Source organism: Hemiscyllium ocellatum, chromosome 1 (genome assembly GCF_020745735.1).
Source record: "Hemiscyllium ocellatum isolate sHemOce1 chromosome 1, sHemOce1.pat.X.cur, whole genome shotgun sequence".
Lineage (NCBI taxonomy): Eukaryota > Metazoa > Chordata > Chondrichthyes > Orectolobiformes > Hemiscylliidae > Hemiscyllium > Hemiscyllium ocellatum.
In genome coordinates, this window is record NC_083401.1 from 1,485,559 (window position 1) to 1,509,509 (window position 23,951).

A 23,951-nucleotide genomic window follows, 5' to 3' on the forward strand; every position below is an offset into this window, starting at 1 on the left:
AGGGTGGATTGGCCGTGGGAAATTGTCCCATAGTGCCAGGGATGTGTAGGTTAGAGTGGATTGGTCATGGGAAATTGTCCCATACTGTCCAGGGATGTGCAGGTTAGGGTGGATTGGCCATGGGAAATTGTCCCATTGTGCCAGGGATGTACATGTTAGGGGGGATTGGCCCTGGGAAATTGTCCCATAGTGTCCAGGGATGTGTAGGTTAGAGTGGATTGACAACGGGAAAATGTTCCATAGTGTCCAAGGAAGTGCTAGTTAGGGTGGATTGGCCAGGGGAAATTCTCCTATTGTGTCCAGGGATGTGCAGATTAGACTGGATTGGTCATGGGAAATTGTCCCATAGTGCCCAGGAATGTACAGGTTAGGGTGGACTGGCCATGGGAAATTGTCCCATAGTGTCCAGGGATGTACAGGTTAGGGTGGATTGGCCATGGGAAATTGTCCCATAGTGCCCAGGGATGTGCAGGTTAGGGTGGATTAGCCGTGGGAAATTGTCCCATAGTGTCCAGGGATGTGCAGGTTAGGGTGGGTTGGCCATGGGAAATTGTCCCATAGTGTCCAGGGATGTGCAGGTTAGGGTGGATTGGCCATGGGAAATTGTCCCATAGTGCCCAGGGATGTGCAGGTTAGGGTGGATTGGCCGTGGGAAATTGTCCCAGAGTGCCCAGGGATGTGCAGGTTAGGGTGGATTGGCCATGGGAAATTGTCCCAGAGTGCCCAGCGATGTGCTGGTTAGGTTGGATTGGCCATGGGAAATTGTCCCATAATGTCCAGGAATGTGTAGGTCAGGGTTGATTGGCCATGGGAAATTGTCCGATCGTGCCCAGGGATGTGCAGCTTAGGGTGGATTGACCATGGGAAATTGTCCCATAGTGCCCAGGGATGTGCAGGTTAAGGTTCATTGGCCGTGGGAAATTGTCCCATAGTGCCCAGGGATGTGCAGGTTAGGGTGGATTGGCCATGGGAAATTGTCCCATAGTGCCCAGGGATGTGCAGGTTAAGGTTCATTGGCCGTGGGAAATTGTCCCATAGTGCCCAGGGATGTGCAGGTTAAGGTTCATTGGCCGTGGGAAATTGTCCCATATTGTCTAAGGATGTGCAGGTTAGAGTGGATTGGCCATGGGAAATTGTCCCAGAGTGCCCAGGGATGTGCAGGTTAGGGTGGGTTGGCCATGGGAAATTGTCCCATAGTGTCCAGGGATGTGCAGGTTAGGGTGGATTGGCCATGGGAAATTTTACAATGGTGTTCAGGGATGTGCAGGTTAGGGTGGATTGGTCATGGGAAATTGTCTCATAGTGTCCAGGGATGTACATGTTAGGGGGGATTGACCATGGGAAATTGTCCAATACTGTCCAGGGATGTGTAGGTTAGAGTGGATTGACAACGGGAAAATGTTCCATAGTGTCCAGGGAAGTGCTAGTTAGGGTGGATTGGCCATGGGAAATTCTCCTATTGTGTCCAGGGATGTGCAGATTAGACTGGATTGGTCATGGGAAATTGTCCCATAGTGTCTAGGGATTTGCAGGTTAGGGTGGGTTGGCCATGGGAAATTGTCCCATAGTGTCCAGGGATGTGCAGGTTAGGGTGGATTGGCCATAGGAAATTGTCCCATAGTGCCCAGGGATGTGCAGGTTAGGGTGGATTGGCCATGGGAAATTGTCTCATAGTGTCCATGGATAGATTAGATTAGACTTACAGTGTGGAAACAGGCCCTTCGGCCCAACAAGTCCACACCGACCCGCCGAAGCGCAACCCACCCATACCCCTACATTTACCCCTTACCTAACACTACGGGCAATTTAGCATGGCCAATTCACCTGACCCGCACATCTTTGGACTGTGGGAGGAAACCGGAGCACCCAGAGGAAACCCACGCAGACACGGGGAGAACGTGCAAACTCCACACAGTCAGTCACCTGAGTCGGGAATTGAACCCGGGTCTACAGGCGCTGTGAGGCAGCAGTGCTAACCACTGTGCCACCGTGCCGCCCAAATGTGTAGGTTAGGGTGGGTTGGCTATGGGAAATTGTCCCATAGTGTCCAGAGATGTACAGGTTAGGGTGGATTGGCCATGGGAAATTGTCCCATAGTGTCCAGGGATGTGCAGGTTAGGGTGGATTGCTCATGGGAAATTGTCCCATAGTGTCCAGGGATGTGCAGGTTAGGGGGGGGTTGGCCATGGGAAATTGTCCCGTAGTGTCCAGGGATGTGCAGGTTAGGGTGGATATTCCATGGGAAATTGTCTCATAGGGTCCAGGGAAGTGCTAGTTAGGGTGGGTTGGCCATGGGAAAATGTCCCATCGTGCCCAGGGGTGTGTAGGTTAGAGTTGGTTGGCCATGGGAAATGCAGGGTTACAGGGATAAGATAGGGAAGTGGGTCTGGTAGTGATGGTCTCTGATGGTTGTTATGGACGTGATGGGCTGAATGGTCTTTTTCCACACTGTCGGGATTCTAAGAATGGTCTGCTGTATTCCTGTTTCTTACTAATCCCAATTTGCTTTGATCCTGGATTTCCCACTTGATCCTGACATGTTTGGTGTGGGATGAATCCGGTCACATGTTCGGAGTATCAGGACCCTACATTTTTGTTGACAGGGCTATGCAGTTGAGTATTTATTCCTGCAGCCAGCCTGGTCCCATGTGGGATAGGTGTCTGGGTGACTGGGGTGTTGAGGAAGGTGGGGATGAGGAATACTCGGTCGAATTTGTTGCCATCTTGTTGTTGTCCCCACAGACCAGAAGCCTCTGCTGATTGGGCTGTTATTGATCTTCTTGTTGGTGATCCCAGGGACCATGCTGTCTGTGTTCTGCTGTTATCGGCATCGAGCTGTTATCCACACTCAATGGCAGGAGTGTTACAGACCACCAGCCCAGGCACACAGGTAATCAGCTGGCTCACTCCTCCGGCTCATACAGCCTCACATTGGGTCATACTGGATCACTCTGTGTCCCACTGGCTCTCAGTGATCACTCTCCATCTCACCCCACATGGTCACCCAGGAACCAATCAGCAATCTGTTGGCGGCCAGACCTCTCCCCAGACACTGTCTGTTGCCAGGCCATTTAAGATCATGAGAACCTGGAACAGTAGGGAGACCATTCAGCCCATCAAACCTACTCCACCATTTAATCCAATCATAGCTGATCTCAGCTCAGTGTCAACTCCACTTCCCCAGCTAAAAACACTGCCTGCAGATGCTGGAAACCAGATTCGGGATCTGTGGTGCTGGAAGAGCACAGCAGTTCAGGCAGCATCCGAGGAGCAGGGAAATCGATGTCTCAGGCAAAAGCCCTTCATCAGGAATAAAGGCAGTGAGCCTGAAGGGTGGAGAGAGAAGCTAGAGGAGGGTGGGGGTGGGGAGCCACTGATCCAAACTCCATTTTCCTTCCTGCTGTCCCGAAGAAGCTCGGAATACTGCTGTGAGTAACTCAAGTCCTGAATCCCAAGGCAGGAAGGTGAGGGAATACTCCCCACTTGCCCCTGGATGGGAGCAGCTCCAACAACACTCAAAAAGCTTAACACCACCCAGGAGAAAGCAGCCCATGCTTGATTGGTATACCCTCCACAAACATCCCCTCCCTCCATCACCGACGCTCAGTCGCAGCAGTGTGTACTAGCTACAAAATCCACTGCCGAAATTCACCAGAGATCCTCAGGCAGTACCTTCCAAAGCTACAGGCATTTACAGTATTCATTTCCCCTGCCATTGCACAGTCACACATCCGTATCTTGGTGTGTCCTGTCCCACTCTGAGTGTGAGTGTTCAGTCGTTTCAGGGGCTGTGTCAGTGGGATGGTGGCTGAAATGTTATCAATGGATTGTGACATGCGGCTTTTTTCCTTCCAGACCCGTCTCGAGGCGAGATGAGGACAGCTCACAGCCCAGCATGTGCTTGAGGATTCTCCTCAATCTCTCCCCCATGGAGGTGAGACACACCACAATGGGTCAGACTTACACTGGAGGAGCTAGAGAGTGCAGGAGAGCTGCAGAATAGGCCCTGAAGATGGAGAAAACAGGAAATGAAACCATCAGAGACAGAACTGAGAACAGGAGAGCACCCACAGCCTCAAGAAAGGGAGGTCAAAGACTGAGGGAATGAGCAAAGGGAAAAGATGTGTGGAGGGAGAGAGAGACAGACAGAGACAGAATGAGAATAAAGGTGAGATAAAGGACCAGTAGTGGGGGATGAGAGAGGGCTGGTGAAGGATTCAGAGAATGTGGGACAGGTGACCCAGAGTTTGACCATTCCTGGGAAGTGACTGAGTGGGAGGGAAACCAGGTGATAACCTGTAAGGTGCAGTGTGTGAGAGTTAGTGACAAGGACCAAGTGGGGAGTACACCCGACATGATGTCATAGGTCATAGGTCAAGGAGATTCCCCTTATCCCACCGGGATTAGCGCTGGGCCCACAATTATTTACCGGATATATTCCTGACTTGGATAAGGAAAGTGAATGTTCGCAGGTAATAGATGGGAATGTCCTGCTCCCTGACGCCCCCAACTCCCCTCTGACCCCCAACTCCCCTGTGACCCCCAACTCCCCTGTGACCCCCAACTCCCCTGTGACCCTCACTCCCCTGTGACCCTCAACTCCCCTGTGACCCCCAATTCCCTGTGACCCCCACTCCCCTGTGACCCCCAACTCCCCTGTGACCCCCAATTCCCTGTGACTCCCATTTCCGTGACCCCCATTTCCCTGTGACCCCATTCCTCTGTGACCCCCCAATTCCCTCTGACCCCCACTTCCTTATGACCCCCATTCCTCCGTGACTCCCAATTCCCTCTGGCCCCCATTCCCCTGTGACCCCACTTTCTTCTGACCCCCATTCTCCTCTGACCCCCACTTCCCTGTGACCCCCAACATCCCTGTGACCCCAACATCCCTGCGACCCCAATTTCCCTGTGACCCCACTTCTCTGTGGCCCCCACTTCCCTCTGACCCCTATTTCCCTGTGACCCCACACCCTGTGACCCTTTTTCCCTGTGACCATGCGAGCCCATTCCCCTGTGACCCTATGCCCTTTGACCCTGCTCTCCTTGCGGTACCTACCAGGTCTGTGTTGAAATGAATGAACACGGTGGGTCTGGCAGTGTCAGTGGGGAGAGGGAGAGACACCGGGCTGATAGAGACTAGCCCACCCCTGTTCTGAGGAAGGGTGCCTTGTTAACTCTGGTTTCTCTGATGCTGCCAGACCTGCTGAGATTCTCCAGTTTTGTTTCTGATTCCTGTGTAGTTTTGTGGTAGTTGTTGTTGAAATGATGTTGGAGTTATAGCAGGAGCTGGGGAAGCTTGTGGCCATTCAGCCCTGTGTGTGCTGCTGTTATCTCTCAGAGACTGAGTGGTGTGTAATGTGTATTACCCTCCCAACAGCTGGATCAAGCTCAGTTCCCATCTCAGCCCTCAAGGCCTGGGCACATGGTCCACAAATCTCCCAAGGCAAGGCCTCTAGATTCCAGGCTCAGGAACCAGGAAAGGCCCCAGCGACCGCCCGCTCCCTCAGGTACAACGTTCCAGCTTCCCAACCATCGGAAAGGTCAGCCAGGGAAGAGGGAACCTCCAAGGAAACCCCCTCCACCTTCCCTCTCACAGAAACAGGCTTCCCAGGTAAGGTGTTACACACTCTGACACGGCCTGAGAGGTCATTCCCTTCCCCACAGCATTCCCCGGCACTTGGAGTAATAACTAATTGAGTGATCATGTCACTAAGCCTCACCTTCCCTCTACCGTAACGGTCAGGCGTTGGGCAGTTTGTCAATGATTGTCCGGGGTTCAGCACCATTCACACCTCCTCAGGGACTGCAGCAGGGCCGTGCTGAAATACAGCAAGGTCTGGACAATACCCAGGCCTGGGCCGACAAGTGGCAAGAAACATTCATGGCCAGGCTCTGATTGTTTGTGATCAGAGAGAATCGAGTTGGCTTTGCGGGTGTCCAGCATTGACAACCCCCTTGATGAAGGGCTGTCCTTGTCAGCTCACCTCTGGGATTCGGAGATATCTACCTGTCAGCGTTTGGGACACCCCTCCTGTCTGATTTTAACTCCGCAAACCTTGCCCTGAGTCACTCTGTTGTTTCCAGGAACTGCTGTTCAGACAGCAGCTCATGGTTTCAGTGTGGAGTGTTTGGTGACAGGTTACTCCCCCTTTGCCTGTGCTCACTCGGTCTCCCACTCTGTCCAGCTGGTAATCCTCACAACCTGATGTGTGTTACAGCCAATGTACCGGCCTGTTCCTCAGCGGCCAGCACAGCCGTCACCCCACACTGGGAGGAGAGGTCCCCTGGGCCAGCCACAGCGGCCAGCACAGCCACCACCCCACACTGGGAGGAGAGGTCCCCTGGGCCAGCCACAGCGGCCAGCACAGCCGTCACCCCACACTGGGAGGAGAGGTCCCCTGGGCCAGCCACATGTGGCCAACATTATCGCACACTTCTCCAATTCACCAGGTACGTGTCCACAGTCTGACAGCAACAACACACTCGTACACACACACACGCGCACACACGCACACACTCACGCGCACACACTCACGCACACACTCACGCGCACACACACGCACGCATACACACACATACACACAGACACGCACACACACAGACACGCACACACACACACACACACAGACCCACACCTCCCCCACAGACCCACACGTAGAGACCCACACACAGAGACCCACACACACACAGACACAGACCCACACACACACACATACAGACCCACGCACCCACGCCCACAGAGTCCCACACACCCACACACACATGCGCACACACAGACCCCCACACCCACCCCCACACACACACACAGACCCACTCACATAGGCACGCACACGCACACCCACACAAACACACAGAGACCCACACACACACCCACACTCACACAGACCCACACCCACGCACCCCCCACACACACATGCACAGACCCATAGACACACATAGAGACACAGACTAAACACCCACACAGACACACACGCACCCACACACAGAGACCCACACACCCACACCCACAGAGACCCCCCCCCACACACACACACACACACACACACACAGACCCACACGCACAGGCACACGCACACGCACACTCACACAAACACACAGACACACGCACAGAGACCCACACACACCCCACACACTCAGACCCATGCACCCACACGCACAGACACACACACAGACCCACACACGCACAGACACACACACACCCACAGACACACACAGAGACCCACGCACACAGAGATCCGCACACAGACACACACACACAGACACACACACACACACACACACACACACACACACACACACACACACACACACCACAGACACACATAGAGACCCACACCCTCACACACCCCCACAGTGTTTTGGTCAGAGTATTGAGTACAGGAGTTGGGAGGGTCATGTTGTGGCTGTACAGGATATTGGTTAGGCCACTGTTGGAATATTGTGTGCAATTCTGGTCTCCTTCCTATCGGAAAGATGTTGTGAAACATGAAAGGGTTCAGAAAAAATTTACAAGGATGTTGCCAGGGTTGGAGGATCTGAGCTACAGGGAGAGGCCGAACAGGCTGGGGCTGTTCCCTGGAGCGTCGGAGGCTGAGGGGTGACCTTATAGAGGTTTACAAAATTATGAGGGGCATGGATAGGATAAATAGACAAAGTCTTTTCCCTAGGGTCGGGGAGTCCAGAACTAGAGGGCATAGGTTTAGGGTGAGAGGGGAAAGATATAAAAGAGACCTAAGGGGCAACTTTTTCACACAGAGGGTGGTACGTGTATGGAATGAGCTGCCAGAGGATGTGGTGGAGGCTGGTACAATTGCTACATTTAAGAGGCATTTGGATGGGTATATGAATAGGAAGGGTTTGGAGGGATATGGGCCGGGTGCTGGCAGGTGGGACTAGATTGGGTTGGGATATCTGGTCAGCATGGACGGGTCGGGCCGAAGGGTCTGTTTCCATGCTGTACATCTCTATGACTCTATGGCTGTAGTCAAACTAGTTACCCACTGGCAAATGTTACTGAGTCAAGTTGCTGATCAAACTAGTTTGATTCTGTCACATTTCTGGTCAAACAGGGCGGCACGGTGGCACAGTAGCACTGCTGCCTCACAGCGCCAGAGACCCGGGTTCAACTCCCGCCTCAGGCGACTGTCTGTGTGGAGTTTGCACATTCTCCCCGTGTCTGCGTGGGTTTCCTCCGGGTGCTCCGGTTTCCTCCCACAGTCACAAAGATGTGCGGGTCAGGTGAATTGGCCATGCTAAATTGTTAGGTAAGGGGTACATGTAGGGGTTTGGGTCTGGGTGGGTTACTGTTTGGAGGGTCGGTGTGGACTGGATGGGCCGAAGGGCCTGTTTCCACACTGTAGGGAATTTTTAAAAACCTCATTACCTGGTCACAGTCGTGGTTAGACTTATGTCCCAGTCACATTGTAGAAACCTAATTCCAGGGTGATGGAGACGGGAATCTGTCCAACATTCCAGGAGAATTGGGGAAGCTGGGAAGGAGGTGGGCGGGTTGGGTCAGTCCCAGTGGGTGGGGTGGTCAGTATGTGGGTGGGACGGAGGGTCAGTCCCAGTGGGTGGGGTGGTCAGTGTGTGGGTGGGACGGAGGGTCAGTCCCAGTGGGTGGGGTGGTCAGTGTGTGGGTGGGACGGAGGGTCAGTCCCAGTGGGTGGAGTGGTCAGTGTGTGGATGGGACGGAGGGTCAGTCCCAGTGGGTGGGGTGGTCAGTGTGTGGGCGGGACGGAGGGTCAGTCCCAGTGGGTGGGGTGGTCAGTGTGTGGGCGGGACGTAGGGTCAGTCCCAGTGGGTGGGGTGGTCAGTGTGTGGGCGGGACGGAGGGTCAGTCCCAGTGGATGGGGTGGTCAGTGTGTGGGTGGGACGGAGGGTCAGTCCCAGTGGATGGGGTGGTCAGTGTGTGGGTGGGAGTGTGTGCGCGAGTGTGTGAGTGTGCGTGTGTGTGGAAGTGTATCAGTGATAATCCCTCCCAGCAGTGTGTCCCGTGCTGCAGTTTGAACAACGCTGCCTCAGTCCGAGCCTGGTGTGCGGGCCCCAGCCAGTGGGAGCCGGGCTGGGGACGGTGGGAGCCGGGCGGCGAGAGTGGGAGCCGGGCGGGGGCGGTGGGAGCCGGGCGGGGAGAGTGGGAGCCGGGCGGGGAGAGTGGGAGCCGGTCGGGGAGAGTGGGAGCCGGGCGGGGGCGGTGGGAGCCGGGCGGGGAGAGTGGGAGCCGGGCGGGGAGAGTGGGAGCCGGTCGGGGAGAGTGGGAGCCGGGCGGGGGCGGTGGGAGCCGGGCGGGGAGAGTGGGAGCCGGGCGGGGAGAGTGGGAGCCGGTCGGGGGCGGTGGGAGCCGGTCGGGGGCGGCGGGAGCCGGGCGGGGAGGGTGGGAGCCGGGCGGGGGCGGCGGGAGCCGGGCGGGGAGGGCGGGAGCCGGGCGGGGGCGGCGGGAGCCGGGCGGGGAGGGCGGGAGCCGGGCGGGGGCGGCGGGAGCCGGGCGGGGAGGGCGGGAGCCGGGCGGGGAGGGCGGGAGCCGGGCGGGGGCGGCGGGAGCCGGGCGGGGAGGGCGGGAGCCGGGCGGGGGCGGTGGGAGCCCAAGTTTTAGCCTCAGCAGGTTCCGGGGAGAGAGAACTCCGCGGGGGGCCCATCTCTGGGTGAAGACCATCATTCCCAACTCATTGCTCAATGACCAATTCCAGGCCATTAAACATCCCGAGGGAACACCCTTCCTACACACGCCACCCTGCACACGCCACCCTGCTCACGCCACCCTGCACACGCCACCCTGCACACGCCACCCTGCACACGCCACCCTGCTCACGCCACCCTGCACACGCCACCCTGCACACGCCACCCTGCACACGCCACCCTGCACACGCCACCCTGCACACCCCACCCTGCACACCCCACCCTGCACACGCCACCCTGCACACGCCACCATGCTCACCCCACCCTGCACACGCCACCCTGCACACGCCACCCTGCACACGCCACCCTGCACACCCCACCCTGCTCACCCCACCCTGCACACGCCACCCTGCACACGCCACCCTGCACACGCCACCCTGCACACGCCACCCTGCTCACCCCACCCTGCACACGCCACCCTGCACACGCCACCCTGCTCACCCCACCCTGCTCACCCCACCCTGCTCACCCCACCCTGCACTCGCCACCCTGCACACGCCACCCTGCACACGCCACCCTGCACACGCCATCCTGCACACGCCACCCTGCACACGCCACCCTGCACACGCCACCCTGCACACGCCATCCTGCCCGCACACTACCACGCCCCCACACTACCCCGCCCGCACACTACCCCGCCCGCACACTACCCCGCCCAGACACTACCCCGCCCAGACACTACCCCGCCCAGACACTACCCCGCCCGCACACTACCCCGCCCGCACACTACCCCGCCCCCACACTACCCCGCCCGCACACTACCCCGCCCGCACACTACCCCGCCCAGACACTACCCCGCCCAGACACTACCCCGCCCGCACACTACCCCGCCCGCACACTACCCCGCCCAGACACTACCCCGCCCAGACACTGCCCCGCCCAGACACTACCCCGCCCGCACACTACCCCGCCCGCACACTACCCCGCCCAGACACTACCCCGCCCAGACACTACCCCGCCCCCACACTACCCCGCCCGCACACTACCCCGCCCGCACACTACCCCGCCCCCACACTACCCCGCCCAGACACTACCCCGCCCAGACACTACCCCGCCCGCACACTACCCCGCCCGCACACTACCCCGCCCAGACACTACCCCGCCCAGACACTACCCCGCCCGCACACTACCCCGCCCGCACACTACCCCGCCCAGACACTACCCCGCCCAGACACTGCCCCGCCCAGACACTACCCCGCCCGCACACTACCCCGCCCGCACACTACCCCGCCCAGACACTACCCCGCCCAGACACTACCCCGCCCCCACACTACCCCGCCCGCACACTACCCCGCCCGCACACTACCCCGCCCCCACACTACCCCGCCCAGACACTACCCCGCCCAGACACTACCCCGCCCGCACACTACCCCGCCCGCACACTACCCCGCCCAGACACTACCCCGCCCGCACACTACCCCGCCCGCACACTACCCCGCCCGCACACTACCCCGCCCGCACACTACCCCGCCCAGACACTACCCCGCCCGCACACTACCCCGCCCCCACACTACCCCGCCCGCACACTACCCCGCCCGCACACTACCCCGCCCGCACACTACCCCGCCCCCACACTACCCCGCCCGCACACTACCCCGCCCGCACACTACCCCGCCCAGACACTACCCCGCCCGCACACTACCCTGCCCCCACACTACCCCGCCCAGACACTACCCCGCCCGCACACTACCCCGCCCCCACACTACCCCGCGCACACCGACTCCACGTGTGCTCTCACCATGGGCCTGTACAATTGCAGCAAGACATCCGAAGACCAAAGAGCACTACATCTCAGGAACAGGCCCTTCGGCCCTCCGATCCTGTGCTGACACACACTAAAATTGTCTTCCCTGACAGGATCCGTATCCCTCTATTCCCTTCCTATTCCCGGATCTGTCCAGGTGTTACTGGAATGCTGCTGTTGTATCTGCTTCCACCCCCCCCACCTCCCTCTAGCAGCACCTTCCAGGCTCTCCCCCCCCCCCCCCCCCCTTTGTGTGAAACGCCTCCCTCACACATCTCTTTTAAACATCCCCCCCACCCCCCCACACCTTGAACCTGTGTCCCCTAGTAACTGACCCCTCTACCCTGGGGAAAAGCCCCCACTCTATCCCTGTCCCTGTACCCAGCCCCTCCCGCGATGAGGGTAATGCTCCATTTCTCTCCTTCCCCATGTCCTGCCGTTGCCTGTTCCCTCCCACTGACTGGTGCAGAGGGACGGTGAGGTCTCAATGTTCCCCCCAGGTCAGGGAATGCCCTGCCCGAAGCTAACAGCAGCTGAGCAGGTCTGGCAGCATCTGTGGGGAGAGATCGGAGAGACTGTCAGTATCCCTGTGACTCTCCGACTCGGAGAGTCATGATGGGGTTTGGCAGCTTTAATAAAGGGCTTCGAGGATGTAACATGTGGAGCTGATAAAGAGGACCTGCTGGATGTGGGGATTTGGAAACTCTGTACAAGGGGGGTGTCACTGGGATGGAGGTGTGCTGGACAGCAGGAAGGAACAGGGATGGAATCAAACCCAGCAAACGGAGTCAGCGTTAACGGGGCTGTTACACAGTCAGAAAGATGGAAGGTGTGAAATACCACAAGGACCTGTCCTGATTTGGAGATGCTGGTGTTGGACTGGGGTGGACACAGTTACAACTCACACACAACACCAGGTTATAGTCCAACAGGTTTAATTGGAAGCACACTCGCTTTCGGAGCGACGCTCCTTCACCAGGTGATAGCGAAGGGCTCGATGGGAACACAGAATTTACAGCAAACATTTACAGTGTGATGTAACTGAGATTATACATTGGAAAATGGGTTGTCTGTTAGAATACAGTGATAGTTCAGTCCAATCTACTCAACCAGTGAGTTAGTTAAAGGTGAGGGTCCTGGTTATACTAGTGACTGGTCTGTGTGTACTAACCCACACTAACCCACACACGGAGCTGTGCCCTCACTCGGGTGAACATTAATCAGTGATTGGATAATAAGAAGGGTGTTTGGTTGAAGATTTCCTATTGGTTGATGGTTGTTGGTTTAGTTTAATGAGTAAAGGAGGCGACTAGCTCCACAAAATGTAACTCCCTCTCTGTTCTAGGAGGACACCAACTGCAGGCCAGCCAGAAAAACACTGACCAATCACAGATGAGGCACTGATGGAGACATCGCGATTGGATGGGAGCAGCAGAGCCTGGCGCGGGGGTGGGGGTGGGGTGGGGGGACTATCCAGGTGGAGAATGTGAGGGGGGGACGTGAGGGGACAGCCAGTCCTCAGTGAGGGGGCCGTGCCTCCTTCCCCAGCCATTCCTGTTGTAGTCACGGTGACTGTTCGGAACAACGTGCCGGCGATAACCCGGTGGTGTGATTGCTGACCAGATTCATCAGGAAAATCTGGGGACCCAGGTTCAAGTCCCACCCTGACAGAAGGTGGGATTAATTCCCAGAAAGTCTGGGATGAAGGGGTGAATTGCCATGAAACCCTCATTGATTGTCGTTAAAAACCATCAGAAGGAAAAGGCCTCCGTCTGACTCCAGACCCACAGCGATGTGGTTACACCATTCCAGGTACAGGCCATTCAGCCCTCCATGTGGTGCTGACCTGTGGAACCAATCTGCAGTCCATTAAACCGAGACTATCCCATTCTTGTCCATGTGTCTATCCAATCACCATTTCAATGGCGTTAAAGTTGGGGAGTTTACTCCAGTTACAGTCAGTCAGTGTGTGTGTTCCACAGTTTACTCCTGTTACAGACTGGCAGTGTGTGTGTCACAGTTTACTCCTGTTACAGGCTGTCAGTCAGTGTGTGTGTCACAGTTTACTCCTGTTACAGGCTGTCAGTGTGTGTGTGTCACAGTTTACTCCTGTTACAGGCAGTCAGTGTGTGTGTGTCACAGTTTACTCCTGTTACAGACTGGCAGTGTGTGTGTGTCACAGTTTACTCCTGTTACAGACTGGCAGTGTGTGTGTCACAGTTTACTCCTGTTACAGGCTGTCAGTGTGTGTGTGTCACAGTTTACTCCTGTTACAGACTGGCAGTGTGTGTGCCACAGGTTACTCCTGTTACAGGCTGTCAGTCAGTGTGTGTGCCACAGGTTACTCCTGTTACAGGCAGTCAGTCAGTGTGTGTGTGCCACAGGTTACTCCTGTTACAGGCAGTCAGTCAGTGTGTGTGTGTCACAGTTTACTCCTGTTACAGGCTGTCAGTCAGTGTGTGTGTCACAGTTTACTCCCGTTACAGGCTGGCAGTGTGTGTGTGTCACAGTTTACTCCTGTTACAGACTGGCAGTGTGTGTGTCACAGTTTACTCCTGTTACAGGCTGTCAGTGTGTGTGTGTCACAGTTTACTCCTGTTACAGACTGGCAGTGTGTGTGCCACAGGTTACTCCTGTTACAGGCTGGCAGTGTGTGTGTCACAGTTTACTCCTGTTACAGGCTGTCAGTCAGTGTGTGTGTCACAGTTTACTCCCGTTACAGGCTGTCAGTCAGTGTGTGTGTCACAGTTTACTCCTGTTACAGACTGGCAGTGTGTGTGCCACAGGTTACTCCTGTTACAGGCTGGCAGTGTGTGTGTCACAGTTTACTCTCGTTACAGGCTGTCAGTCAGTGTGTGTGTCACAGGTTACTCCTGTTACAGGCTGTCAGTCAGTGTGTGTGTCACAGTTTACTCCTGTTACAGGCTGTCAGTCAGTGTGTGTGTCACAGGTTACTCCTGTTACAGGCTGTCAGTCAGTGTGTGTGTCACAGTTTACTCCCGTTACAGGCTGTCAGTCAGTGTGTGTGTCACAGTTTACTCCCGTTACAGGCTGTCAGTCAGTGTGTGTGTCACAGTTTACTCCTGTTACAGGCTGTCAGTCAGTGTGTGTGTCACAGGTTACTCCTGTTACAGGCTGTCAGTCAGTGTGTGTGTCACAGTTTACTCCCGTTACAGGCTGTCAGTCAGTGTGTGTGTCACAGTTTACTCCTGTTACAGGCTGTCAGTCAGTGTGTGTGTGTCACAGTTTAATCCTGTTACAGGCTGTCAGTCAGTGTGTGTGTCACAGTTTACTCCTGTTACAGACTGGCAGTGTGTGTGTGTCACAGTTTACTCCTGTTACAGACTGGCAGTGTGTGTGTCACAGTTTACTCCTGTTACAGGCTGTCAGTCAGTGTGTGTGTCACAGTTTACTCCTGTTACAGGCAGTCAATGTGTGTGTCACAGTTTACTCCTGTTACAGGCAGTCAGTGTGTGTGTGTCACAGTTTACTCCTGTTACAGGCAGTCAGTGTGTGTGTGTCACAGTTTACTCCTGTTACAGGCGGTGTATGTGCCACATCCCTCCTTCCTGAACAATCTGCGATGGCCAATAACCGTTGCCGATCCAGTGACATCCTCCTCCTGTCAGTGAATAAAACAAATGCAAAAGAAAACATTTTTCAACCTGTTTTTTTTTCAAAATGCTCCAACCATTTCCCGTTTTCACCATGAAGCCCCCAGCGTTCGGAGAGTTCCCTGGCCTCCCCGAACACGGCCTGGCTTATTATTCCTCAAAATACAATTTGTCTGTTTCCAGTCGATGCAGGTTCTCAAAATTCATTTTCAAACATTCTTCAGATCTGTTACTGATTTCCTGGGCATTTTAATAAAATTACAATTTCTCCTGATGAGACCACTTCTGGTCAAAGGTCATCACATTGGGTAAGTTTCACAACGTCATTGTCTTCGGCTGCTGCTATTAGATTGGGGAGATGGGTTTCTGATTGTGTGATTGATAAATAACCCTGGGTCTGTGTGTGTGGGTCTGTGTGGATGTGTGTGCGCGCGTGTGTGGGTTTATGTGGATGTGAGAGTGTGTGTGTCTGAGTGTAACTGTGAGTGAATGTGAAGGTGTGTGTGTGACTGTGTGTGAGGATGTGAGTGTGTGTGAGGATATGTGTGTGTGTCAGAGGGTATGTGTGAGTGTGAGGGTGTATGTGTGTGGGTGAGTTTGTGTGTGAGGGTGTGAGTGTGTGTGGGTGAGGGTGTGTATGAGTGTGAGGGTGTGTGTGGGTGAGGGTGTCTGTGAGGGTGAGTTTGTGTGGGTGTGTGTGAGTGTGAGGGTGTGTGTGTGTGAGTGTGAACGTGAGCGTGGTGGGCAGTACAGTGGCACAGTAGTTAGCACTGCTGCCTCTCAGCGCCAGAGACCCGGGTTCAATTCCCGCCTCAGGCGACTGACTGTGTGGAGTTTGCACGTTCTCCCCGTGTCTGCGTGGGTTTCCTCCGGGTGCTCCGGTTTCCTCCCACAATCCAAAGATGTGCGGGTCAGGTGAATTGGCCATGCTAAATTGCCCGTAGTGTTAGGTAAGGGGTAAATGTAGGGGAACGGGTCTGGGTGGGTTGTGCTTCGACGGGTCGGTGTGGACTGGATGGGCCGAAGGGCCTGTTTCCTCACTGTAAGTAATCTGATCTAATTTGTGGTTGTCCCTGCAGTGTGGTGTGGTGACCGTGCTGTAACAGAATAGGCGGAGTGTTATGTTTTATAGATCGGAAGCCATTGTGTGGAAACTGTGTTCATTCCAGCTCAACAAACTACCTCACAGCCATTCGCTGGTTCACTTCCCATTGACCAATCAGATCCAATCTGCCTGCTTTAACATTTAACACAGCTTGGCAGTTAACTGTCAGTCATCGTTAACTGCTGCATTTTCCACATCACATCTCCACTCAATCAGAGTCCACTTGCCCCCTTTTTACACATTCATGGGATGAGGCCATCTCTGGCTGCCAGCAGTTATTACCCAGATCGAGCAGTACAGCACAGTACAGGCCCTTCGGTCCTCAATGCTGTGCTGGTCAATTTGAAGGTCAGACTAACCTCCATAGCCTTCAGTGTAGTATCATTGCTCATCAGCGGTGGAGTTGGTGAGTGTTCGATGCCGGGGGATTTCATTGCTGTTTTTATCGTCAGGGGAGAGATTCCTGTCAGTGCTAATGCTTCTCTCTGGGGCAGTTAGTGTCCTGTAGAACACACACCCTGATGGACTGTTCATTGGTGCTGGGAATCTCTCACCTGTCCTCCCAAAATTCCATCAGCATGTGAACTTTGTGACGAGAGGGGGATCTGGTTTGTACAAACATCCCCAGCCCCAGCCCCACCTCTGCTCCTCAGACCATGGCCTTGTCACGGTAATCCCACCGGACAGCCCGCTCAGTGCTGGGGCAGACCGACTCACAAGCAAGTGGGAATCCGGGCGGACAGGGACCATGTCTGCTCTCCGGGATTGTGCAGAGCTGGTGTTCAGGGAGGGGTAACCAATGGGGATTCCCCCTGAGAGGAGGACACAGTGTTGGGGATTTGCTATGTCAGCAAACACACTGACATCGTCACTCTGTCCAAGACCATCACTTCCCACCCCAACCAGACCCCATCGATGACAGCAAACGGGGTGGGGGTGTTACTGAGGGCCCGGGATTCTACCTTCAGGCAGATGGCAAGAGGGGCCAGAAAACAGGGAAGGCCAATCCTACCCAGGGCCATCAGAGAGATACAGCATGTGTATACGCACACACAGATACAGCGTGTACACACACACACACACGCACACACAGACACAGCGTGTACACACACACACACAGATACAGCATGTACACACACACACACACACAGATACAGCGTGTACACACACACAGATACAACGTGCGCACACGCACACACAGATATAGCGTGTACACACACAGATACAGCATGCACACACACAGACAGCGTGCACACACACACAGATACAGCGTACACACACAGATACAGCATACACACACACACAGATACAGCGTGCACATGAACACACACATACAGTGTGCACACGCACAGATACAGCGTGCACACGCACACACATACAGCGTACACACACACAGAGGTAAAGCGTGCACACACACACAGAGGTAAAGCGTGCACACACACGCACACAAACATAGGTAAGGCGTGCACACACACACACACGGAGGTAAAGCGTGCACACACACACACAGGAACCCGGGGGGGAATGGACAGGAACACGGGGAATGGACAGGAACCCGGGGGAAACAAGTCCTGTGGTTGCTGCTGTCCTTGATGGAGGAGTGTTGCGGTGCAGACCTGGGGTCAGAGGGAGTGGGGGATGTATGGGGCGTGGTAGGGGGTGGGGCCTGGGGTCTGTGGGTGGTGGTGGGTGTGAAGGGGTGGGATGTGGTGGGTTTGCTGGGGGTGATGGTGAGGAGGTGTGTTGTCAGATGAGGGTGTCAGTGTGGTGGGACTGGAGGTGGGAGAGTGGTGGGGTGTGCATCGGGGAGGGTGGGGGTGGGAGTGTATGGCCGGGCGGCGCGGACCATCCCCACTGACCGCCCCGCTCTGTCCCGACTGACCAGTGACCCTCAGGTCTGCAACACCCTTCACCCCCCCAAGGCCCCAGCCCCAGCCCCAGCCTCTGTCCCCTCTGACCCTCTGGTCCCAGGAACAGACATCAGTGTATCCCCTTCAGCCCCAGCTCAGGTCCCAGTGGAAGGAGAGTGGCCAGTGTTGTCCCAGTGTTTCAGAACCATGGCTGGGATCATCCAGGGAATTCTAAAGTCAGGAGGGGCATTGAGAAGGTGGATAGCACCAATCGTTCACCTTGGGTGGGAGATGTTCACAACGAGAGAGAACATTTTTACAGTGAGAGGAGAAAGTATGAAAAGGGACCTGAGGGGAATATTTTCCCACACAGAGGGTGGGCTGCCTGGTGAATACACTGCACAGAGAGAGGTACAATTACAAACCCTTCAGAAAGACAATAGGCCACACACAGGGAGATGGGACTAATTTAGTTTATCATTTGGAGATGTTGGTGTCGGACTGGGATGGGCAAGGTTAAAAATCCCACAACACCAGGGGATGGTCCAACAGGGTCTCATGGGAAGCACGAGCGTTCAGAGCAACGCTCCCTGATGAACATCAGTGTTTCTGAGTAAAGCCACCCGTGTTACTGTCCCATCATCATCACCCATCATCATCAACATCACCCATCATCATCACCCATCATCATCATCACCCATCATCACCCATCATCATCACCCATCATCATCATCATCACCCATCATCATCATCATCACCCATCATCATCACCCATCATCATCATCATCATCACCCATCATCATCATCCATCATCATCACCACCCATCATCATCATCATCACCCATCATCATCATCACCCATCATCATCATCACCCATCATCATCATCATCACCCATCATCATCATCATCACCCATCATCATCACCCATCATCATCATCACTCATCATCATCACCCATCATCATCATCACCCATCATCATCATCACCCATCACTCATCATCATCACCCATCACTCATCATCATCATCACCCATCATCATCATCATCACCCATCATCATCATCACCCATCATCATCATCACCCATCATCACCCATCATCATCACCCATCATCATCATCATCCATCATCATCACCCATCATCATCACCCATCATCATCCATCATCATCACCCATCATCATCACCCATCATCATCATCATCACCCATCATCATCATCACCCATCATCATCATCACCCATCATCATCATCACCCATCATCATCACCCATCATCATCATCATCCATCATCACCCATCATCATCATCACCCATCATCCATCATCATCCATCATCATCCATCATCATCATCACCCATCATCATCATCACCCATCATCCATCATCATCCATCATCACCCATCACCATCATCATCCATCATCACCCATCATCATCATCACCCATCATCATCACCCATCATCACCCATCATCATCATCACCCATCATCATCATCACCCATCATCATCATCACCCATCATCATCACCCATCATCATTATCACCCATCATCATCACCCATCATCATCACCCATCATCATCACCCATCATCCATCATCACCCATCATCATCATCACCCATCATCACCCATCATCATCATCACCCATCATCATCATCACCCATCATCATCATCACCCATCATCATCATCACCCATCATCACCCATCATCACCCATCATCATCATCACCCATCATCATCATCACCCATCATCATCACCCATCATCATCATCATCACCCATCATCATCATCATCACCCATCATCATCATCACCCATCATCACCCATCATCACCCATCATCATCATCACCCATCATCATCACCCATCATCACCCATCATCACCCATCATCATCACCCATCATCATCACCCATCATCACCCATCATCATCATCACCCATCATCATCACCCATCATCACCCATCATCATCACCCATCATCATCACCCATCATCATCACCCATCATCATCATCACCCATCATCATCACCCATCATCATCACCCATCATCATCACCCATCATCATCACCCATCATCATCATCATCCATCATCACCCATCATCATCATCACTCATCATCATCATCATCACCCATCATCACCCATCATCATCATCACCCATCATCATCATCACCCATCATCACCCATCATCACCCATCATCATCACCCATCATCACCCATCATCACCTATCATCATCACCCATCATCATCATCACCCATCATCATCATCATCACCCATCATCATCATCACCCATCATCATCATCACCCATCATCACCCATCATCATCATCACCCATCATCATCACCCATCATCATCATCATCATCACCCATCATCATCACCCATCATCATCATCACCCATCATCATCATCATCACCCATCATCATCATCACCCATCATCACCACCCATCATCATCACCCATCATCATCATCACCCATCATCATCATCACCCATCATCATCATCACCCATCATCATCATCACCCATCATCATCATCACCCATCATCATCACCCATCATCATCATCATCATCATCACCCATCATCATCATCACCCATCATCCATCATCATCCATCATCACCCATCATCATCATCACCCATCATCATCATCACCCATCATCCATCATCATCCATCATCACCCATCATCATCATCACCCATCATCATCATCACCCATCATCATCATCACCCATCATCATCACCCATCATCATCACCCATCAACATCATCACCCATCATCACCCATCATCATCATCACCCATCATCATCACCCATCATCATCACCCATCATCATCATCACCCATCATCATCATCACCCATCATCATCATCACCCATCATCATCATCACCCATCATCATCACCCATCATCATCATCATCCATCATCACCCATCATCATCATCACCCATCATCCATCATCATCCATCATCACCCATCATCATCACCCATCAGCATCATCACCCATCATCACCCATCATCACCCATCATCATCACTCATCATCATCACCCATTATCATCATCACCCATCATCATCATCACCCATCATCACCATCATCATCACTCATCATCATCATCACCCATCATCATCATCCATCATCATCCATCATCATCACCCATCATCCATCATCATCCATCATCATCACCCATCATCATCACCCATCATCACCCATCATCACCCATCATCACCCATCATCATCACTCATCATCACCCATCATCATCATCACCCATCATCATCATCACCCATCATCACCATCATCACTCATCATCATCATCACCCATCATCATCATCCATCATCATCCATCATCATCACCCATCATCCATCATCATCCATCATCATCACCCATCATCATCATCACCCATCATCATCACCCATCATCATCACCCATCATCACCCATCATCATCATCACCCATCATCACCCATCATCATCATCACCCATCATCACCCATCATCATCATCACCCATCATCATCATCACTCATCATCATCACCCATCATCATCATCACCCATCATCATCACCCATCATCATCATCATCCATCATCACCCATCATCATCATCCATCATCATCATCACCCATCATCATCATCCATCATCATCATCACCCATCATCATCACCACCCATCATCATCACCCATCATCATCATCACCCATCATCATCACCCATCATCATCATCACCCATCATCACCATCACTCATCATCATCACCCATCATCATCACCCATCATCATCATCCATCATCACCCATCATCACCCATCATCATCATCATCATCCATCATCATCATCACCCATCATCATCATCACCCATCATCATCCATCATCACCCATCATCACCCATCATCATCATCATCATCCATCATCATCATCACCCATCATCATCACCCATCATCATCATCACTCATCATCATCACCCATCATCATCATCACCCATCATCATCATCACCCATCATCATCATCACCCATCATCACCCATCATCATCATCACCCATCATCATCATCACTCATCATCATCACCCATCATCATCATCATCATCATCCATCATCACCCATCATCACCCATCATCATCATCATCATCCATCATCATCACCCATCATCATCATCCATCATCACCCATCATCACCCATCATCACCCATCATCATCATCATCATCCATCATCATCATCACCCATCATCATCACCCATCATCATCATCACTCATCATCATCACCCATCATCATCATCACCCATCATCATCATCACCCATCATCACCCATCATCATCATCATCATCACCCATCATCATCATCACCCATCATCACTCATCATCATCATCACCCATCATCATCATCCATCATCACCCATCATCATCATCACCCATCATCACCCATCATCATCATCATCATCACTCATCATCATCATCACCCATCATCACCCATCATCATCATCATCATCACTCATCATCATCATCATCACCCATCATCATCATCATCACCCATCATCATCATCACCCATCATCATCACCCATCATCATCCATCATCATCCATCATCACCCATCATCATCACCTATCATCATCATCACCCATTATCATCACCCATCATCACCCATCATCATCATCACCCATCATCATCATCATCACTCATCATCATCACCCATCATCATCACCCATCATCATCACCCATCATCATCACCCATCATCATCACCACCCATCATCATCATCACCCATCATCATCATCACCCATCATTATCATCACCCAACATTATCATCACCCAACATCATCATCATCATTATCATCACCCATCATCATCATCATCATCACCCATCATCATCACCCATCATCATCATCACCCATCATCACCATCATCATCACTCATCATCATCACCCATCATCATCCATCATCATCACCCATCATCACCCATCATCCTCATCACCCATCATCACCCATCATCATCATCCCCATCATCATCATCCCCCATCATCATCATCCATCATCATCATCACCCATCATCATCATCACCCATCATCATCATCATCATCATCACCCATCATCATCATCCATCATCACCCATCATCATCATCACCCATCATCACCCATCATCATCATCACCCATCATCATCATCCCCCATCATCAGCCATCATCATCATCACCCATCATCATCACCCATCATCACCCATCATCATCACCCATCATCATCATCACCCATCATCATCATCCCCCATCATCAGCCATCATCATCATCACCCGTCATCATCACCCATCATCACCCATCATCATCACCCATCATCATCATCACCCATCACCCATCATCATCATCACCCATCATCATCACCCATCATCATCATCACCCATCATCATCATCATCATCATCACCCATCATCATCACCCATCATCATCATCACCCATCATCATCACCCATCATCATCATCATCATCACCCATCACTCATCATCACCCATCACTCATCATCACCCATCACCCATCATCATCATCACCCATCACCCATCATCATCATCACCCATCATCATCATCACCCATCATCACCCATCATCATCATCCCCATCATCATCATCCCCCATCATCATCACCCATCATCATCATCACCCATCATCATCATCATCATCATCACCCATCATCATCATCCATCATCACCCATCATCATCATCACCCATCATCACCCATCATCATCATCACCCATCATCACCCATCATCATCATCACCCATCATCATCATCCCCCATCATCAGCCATCATCATCATCACCCATCATCATCACCCATCATCACCCATCATCATCACCCATCATCATCATCACCCATCACCCATCATCATCATCACCCATCATCATCACCCATCATCATCATCACCCATCATCATCATCATCATCATCACCCATCATCATCACCCATCATCATCATCACCCATCATCATCACCCATCATCATCATCATCATCACCCATCACTCATCATCAC

General features: G+C 53.1%; 2 protein-coding genes across 2 annotated transcripts in view; both read left to right on the plus strand.

Annotated features, from left to right (window-relative positions):
- Positions 1 to 12,902, plus strand: part of LOC132817337 (uncharacterized) — a 39,518-nt gene extending 26,616 nt beyond the window's left edge. The window contains exons 10-14 of the mRNA XM_060827749.1: positions 2,743 to 2,890; positions 3,856 to 3,934; positions 5,381 to 5,614; positions 6,222 to 6,453; positions 12,768 to 12,902. Of these exons, the coding sequence (XP_060683732.1) occupies positions 2,743 to 2,890; positions 3,856 to 3,934; positions 5,381 to 5,614; positions 6,222 to 6,453; positions 12,768 to 12,826 (752 nt within the window). The 3' untranslated portion in view covers positions 12,827 to 12,902. The remainder of the gene's footprint in view (positions 1 to 2,742; positions 2,891 to 3,855; positions 3,935 to 5,380; positions 5,615 to 6,221; positions 6,454 to 12,767) is intronic.
- A 7-nt stretch (positions 12,903 to 12,909) lies between these two features.
- On the plus strand, positions 12,910 to 15,076 carry LOC132817414 (uncharacterized). Its single transcript, XM_060827850.1, has 2 exons — positions 12,910 to 14,048; positions 14,289 to 15,076. The coding sequence occupies exons 1-2, from the start codon at positions 13,345 to 13,347 to the stop codon at positions 14,671 to 14,673; spliced, it is 1,089 nt and encodes a 362-aa protein (XP_060683833.1). The 5' UTR covers positions 12,910 to 13,344; the 3' UTR covers positions 14,674 to 15,076.
- Positions 15,077 to 23,951: the final 8,875 nt, after the last annotated feature.

What these genes read in the sequence shown, in the direction of transcription:
- LOC132817414 (XM_060827850.1), top strand. Translation starts at nt 13,345, where the DNA reads ATGGCGTTAAAGTTGGGGAGTTTACTCCAGTTACAGTCAGTCAGTGTG. An exon ending in TGGCAGTGTGTGTGCCACAG is followed by an intron (nt 14,049 to 14,288) that starts GTTACTCCTGTT and finishes TGTGTGTCACAG; the next exon opens with GTTACTCCTGTTACAGGCTG.